This window comes from Solanum pennellii, chromosome 5 (genome assembly GCF_001406875.1).
Source record: "Solanum pennellii chromosome 5, SPENNV200".
In the NCBI taxonomy this organism is placed as follows: domain Eukaryota; kingdom Viridiplantae; phylum Streptophyta; class Magnoliopsida; order Solanales; family Solanaceae; genus Solanum; species Solanum pennellii.
This window is the reverse complement of record NC_028641.1, coordinates 26,904,803-26,909,471: the sequence shown is the minus strand read 5'-3', so window position 1 is coordinate 26,909,471 and position 4,669 is coordinate 26,904,803. Positions and strand designations below refer to the sequence as shown.

At 32.6% G+C, this 4,669-nt stretch overlaps 2 protein-coding genes across 3 annotated transcripts in view; one reads left to right on the top strand and one right to left on the bottom strand.

Moving 5' to 3' along the window:
• LOC107018633 (trihelix transcription factor ASIL2) overlaps window positions 1-3,410 on the top strand; it is a 5,220-nt gene extending 1,810 nt beyond the window's left edge. For both annotated transcript variants that reach the window (XM_015219165.2, XM_015219164.2), the window contains exon 2: window positions 2,966-3,410. In XM_015219165.2, the coding sequence (XP_015074651.1) occupies window positions 2,966-2,970 (5 nt within the window). In that variant the 3' untranslated portion in view covers window positions 2,971-3,410. The remainder of the gene's footprint in view (window positions 1-2,965) is intronic.
• Window positions 3,411-4,050: 640 nt separating this feature from the next.
• The window catches only part of LOC114077158, a 6,174-nt gene continuing 5,555 nt past the window's right edge, over window positions 4,051-4,669 (bottom strand). The window contains exon 5 of the mRNA XM_027916844.1: window positions 4,051-4,067. Within this exon, the coding sequence (XP_027772645.1) occupies window positions 4,051-4,067 (17 nt within the window). The remainder of the gene's footprint in view (window positions 4,068-4,669) is intronic.

Below are 4,669 nucleotides of genomic sequence, written 5' to 3'. Positions count from 1 at the left end.
CCCCCCCCCCCCCCATTTCTCTCCATAGCTTGGCCTATCATTGTTTTTGTTACATCTTATAGATTTGCAGAATATTTTTTATTCTTTACTTTACTTCACTCTCTTCTTCCTGTTATGTAAATTGACCTTTCTCGCATCACAGGGTATTGAACATGTCAATATGTTCAATCCCAATATATTCTTCTTTCTGTAATCATAATTTTGTAGTGGTAAGGGTGGTTTTATTGTCCTCCCCTTCCCTTCTACCCTTGTAGTCTGTTCTTTTTTTCTATTTTGAAACTAAGGGTTAAGGCCTCACCCTCATACGTTTAAAACTGAAATGCCTAAAAACAAAGGAAGTTCTGAGTTCCTATTTATCACATACCGAATTCTCATCATCTGTTTACTCTTCATTTTTTTGCGTTTCATATTCTTGTTCTTCATCTACCGTATATGCTTGTCAGAATCTCCTCATATTTGCTTGCACTTTCTTCCATTTGAAGTGTGGCTTCTTGCTGCCCCTCTAGGTATGGTATAATTCTTATCACTGCCTTCACGTGGTTCCTGCTTTACTAGATGCACACTTTGATTACAGATTCCTCCCCACCCCCCAACTCACCCACCCCCTCATTGTGAGTTGTGATTATCACAATTCAAGCCCCATTCCTAATTTGGTTGTGTCTCAACACTTGCTTGCTTTGGAAATTTGGATATTAAAGTAGGTGAAGTCCATAAGCAGGCTAACATATAGAGCCCGTTTGGATTGGCTTAAAAAATTAGCTTCTAAGTCGGTAATAAAAGTTAAACTGAAATAAATGTCAAAAAATAAAAAGTAGGGGGAGGACCTACTTTTGTAGTGAAATATTTCAAGTATTGAATTATCAATTTTTAGCTTTTAAGTCGGTAATAAAAAGTTAAACTGAAATAAATGTCAAAAAATAAAAAGTAGGGGGAGGACCTACTTTTGTACTGAAATATTTCAAGTATTGAATTATCAATTTTGAACTTTATTCCCATTATTTCTTACTTCTCTTTCATCCTTTTCAAGGATCCTTATTGTCTTGTATGTGCACAACTTCAATTCCAAAACACTATCATAACTTAATTACACATGAAATTTGGATTTTGGAAGATTGCATTTTAATTTTAAAACACATAGTGACTACATATTACTTATTGGTATACTATATGACTATGAAACCTTTCCTCTTGATAAAAACATTAGTTATATATTTTTTTTTAAAAAAAATATTTAATATTTTGAATGTAATTGATAGTGTTAGACTAACGAAAATGCAAAGAAGAAAATTGAGAAAAATATTTATTTGACTCTCTAATTAAAGACACTATGTAACCATGGTAAAATGAAATTATGTAAACTAGAATTGAGTAACCTCTATACTCTTAAAACAGATTTATATAAAAATACCATAACATCAAAATACAAGAAAAGTTCTATTCTAATACATTTTAAAGAAGAATGTTCTAACCACGCGAAGCGCGGCCTGTTTACTAGTTCAATAATATTCTTCTCCTATATTTCTTCACAGTATCAATTGCAAGCATCTGAGCAAGCAAAAGAGATTTTACACTTGGTTTAGAAGCTAGTAAAATGTTCTTTTGCTTAATCAACGAGGGTAAGTGTGATTGTACTTCCCAAGGGTAGACTAGGGTATCATAAAAATTATACCTAGATTATAGAAGAAGGGAAAATCTAGTTATCAGATTGGGGGGGGGGGGGTTGCTATCCATTTCCTAGTGCTAACCCTACAAGATTGGGTTAGTTATTAAAGCATTTTGGTTAGAATATAACATCCAGACATGTTTCGTTGTCCTAGGATTGGATGGAAAAAGATGAAACTAGAGTAATCGGTCTCGCCATACCGATTGGGATGATATTATTATCATTTAAGTTGGATGAAAAAACACAAGTTTGGTATAGATCCCAGTGCACGCAATATTTTTCTGGTTTATGATGAAGATGCTTGCTAGAATAATTATTTTAGATTTTGCTCCTCATTGCAGTGTTAAATGGTGGTTCATTTGTTAATTATTCTTTTAGGGTGTAATTGTGGCTCTAGGATGGTCGTTTAATTTTGTTTTTGCAGAAGGTCTCATGCTCTAGCAAACTTTTTATACAAATGCATGTATGTGCGTTTGCACATGTATATCTTGTGTAAATGCAATGTTCTTGGATAATCAAAGTGTTGTGTTTGCAAGGTTGGATGATTTTAAACAACCCAGGGGCTTTTTTTTTCTTTGAAACTGGTAACATCCAAACAACCCAGGAACTGTCTTGTACAATTCTAAAAGAACTTCACAACTCGAGGCAGCATTTGATATGAGCTAGTCCCAAACTCCCAATGTACCCAAAGCCCCGTCCAAAACCAATGTCCTTGATTTAAGCTCATTTCTTACTTGGATTATCTTTACTATTTTTGTTGTCAATACTTTCTTTTCTACAATATTTTCTCCGTAGCTTTTAATCTTGTATTTGTCATACTTTACTATTTTGTTGTCAGTACTTCTCTTTTCTACAATATTTTCTCCATAGCCTTTACTCTTGTATTTGTTAAACCTGGTTATTGAACCACTTCTCTTGAGAGGTGAATGCGTGCTGAATGAATGTGATCTGTCTCGTGGGCTCTGAAATAAGTTCATTGATTGTGCTGGTCCTGATGGGACTGAAAACTAGAATGACAGTCAAATGAAAGCTTTTGATGATGGAACAATTATCTGGATCTTGAGCTTATTTCTTAAAAATTAGTAACATGTGAGGTGTTGATATAATTATACACAAAAAACATTTCTATTAAGTGTTTATAATTTCGGATGTCCAGGTTAATGCTGGTAATGTCTGCCTTAACAGATGAACATTTTCCTTTTTAATTGTACTGGAACTGGAACTGGAGATTAAACACGTACATAAATGTAATTGGTTGCGTGTTTCTCACAAAGAATTCGTTATTTGTTTTTCTTTTTGCAGGATGAAAGATGATTACGTAGAGTTAAATCACTGTAGGATTTTGCAAGGAACATTCTTGTTTGAAGTAGTGATTGACTGGATTCTGGAATATTGAGTTATTCTGCAAATATGCATGTGGAAAATAACCAATTTTTCTTGTCATGTTGAGATTATGAGGTCAATTCATCCTTATAGATTAATTTCATAAAATTTGCTCTTACTATCAGCAAATGCCATGTTACTAGGTGAAATGTTGAAGGTCATTTCCCCCTTGTTTATAAAATATGAGCACTTAGTGTTTTGAGAAATATTGTTTTATCATCATATAGACCCATCAACTTTGCAGCCATATTTCAAGTCTCATTGACAAGGTTTCGTTGGCTTCTCGATTTCAATTTTCTTTTGCCATCGAGAACCAACATGTACGAACTAGAATGACTCCATAAATTCAAGATTTGAGTGTAAACTCATGCTCACTGTTTTAAAAGCTAGTAATGTTTGACAGAGGAAAGGATTGGACAAATATCGTCAACTAAAACACAACTACTTCTGCAATTGGTGTTTCAATTTTGAAGTTTTGACATGTGAATTTATAATGTCATTAATTTCAAAAATGGTAGCAAGTGAAACAATTGTTTTCATATTACTCCAGTCATGATACTATTTTTTTTAACTTTTTGAATTTCAAAAAAAGTTCAAATTTATTAGATTACCTTATTTCAGTCATCATACATACTATTTTTATTTAACTTGTGGTATCTATTTTAAAACTAGATATAGAATTCCGTGTCAGTATGAACATAGTATATGTTATGTTCTGTCAAAATTTATGCGATGCATATGGAATTGGGAGAGTGAATTAGCTTTTTAATATGCCTTTTGAAATATTTCAAGTACTGAATTATTGTGATTTGCACTAATTTTTACGTAATATTTTGTGATGACAACTTAAGAAATTGTGTGGAAACCTAGTTGGTTCTAGTTTGATAGGAGAGTCTGTACCATCCATCTCTCTTTTTAAAGATAATCTCATTCATAAAAATAAATAAAGAGGAACTTATGTTTAACGACCAAAAGTCTATATTCTTGGTTAATAAGTATGTCTTCTACATGAGTCCGGAGCCTAAAAGTACAAAATATTAACAAAAATTTTAAAACGGTATATAAAATTTTAGGCAAAAGTATTCATTACCCCCCTGAACTTGAAGCTTTTTATTCAATGTACACCTAAACTTTATTTTGTTTCAATTACCCCCCTGAACTTGCTTATTCATCCTACACGTACACCTTTTCCGTCCACCTGGCATAGAAACTGAAATCAAACTCTACAAGGCGCGTGAGACATCAATTTTTTGCCACATCATAAAGTTACAACGGTAATATACGTAAAAATCTATTTTTTCTTTAATATTTGGGTTATTTTAAGAATTTTTCTCTCTATTCTCTACCTATTTATTCTTCTTTATCCCTTCTCCCTTTTCAAATTTCAGATTTTTCTCACTTTTTTTGTTTAATTGTTATTGCTAAATTCATGAACAATAGCAGGAGACTTGTTTGTTTATGTGGGGCTCCTCCAATTCTGAAAATTTCATGGACAAATGACAATCCCGGACGTAGATTTTTCGGTTGTAGACACTATGGGGTATGTATTGTTACTCCTTTTTTGCTTTTTATTTGACAAGTTCGTATTATGCAATTTCATTTTTTTAACTTTGATTTTATGAA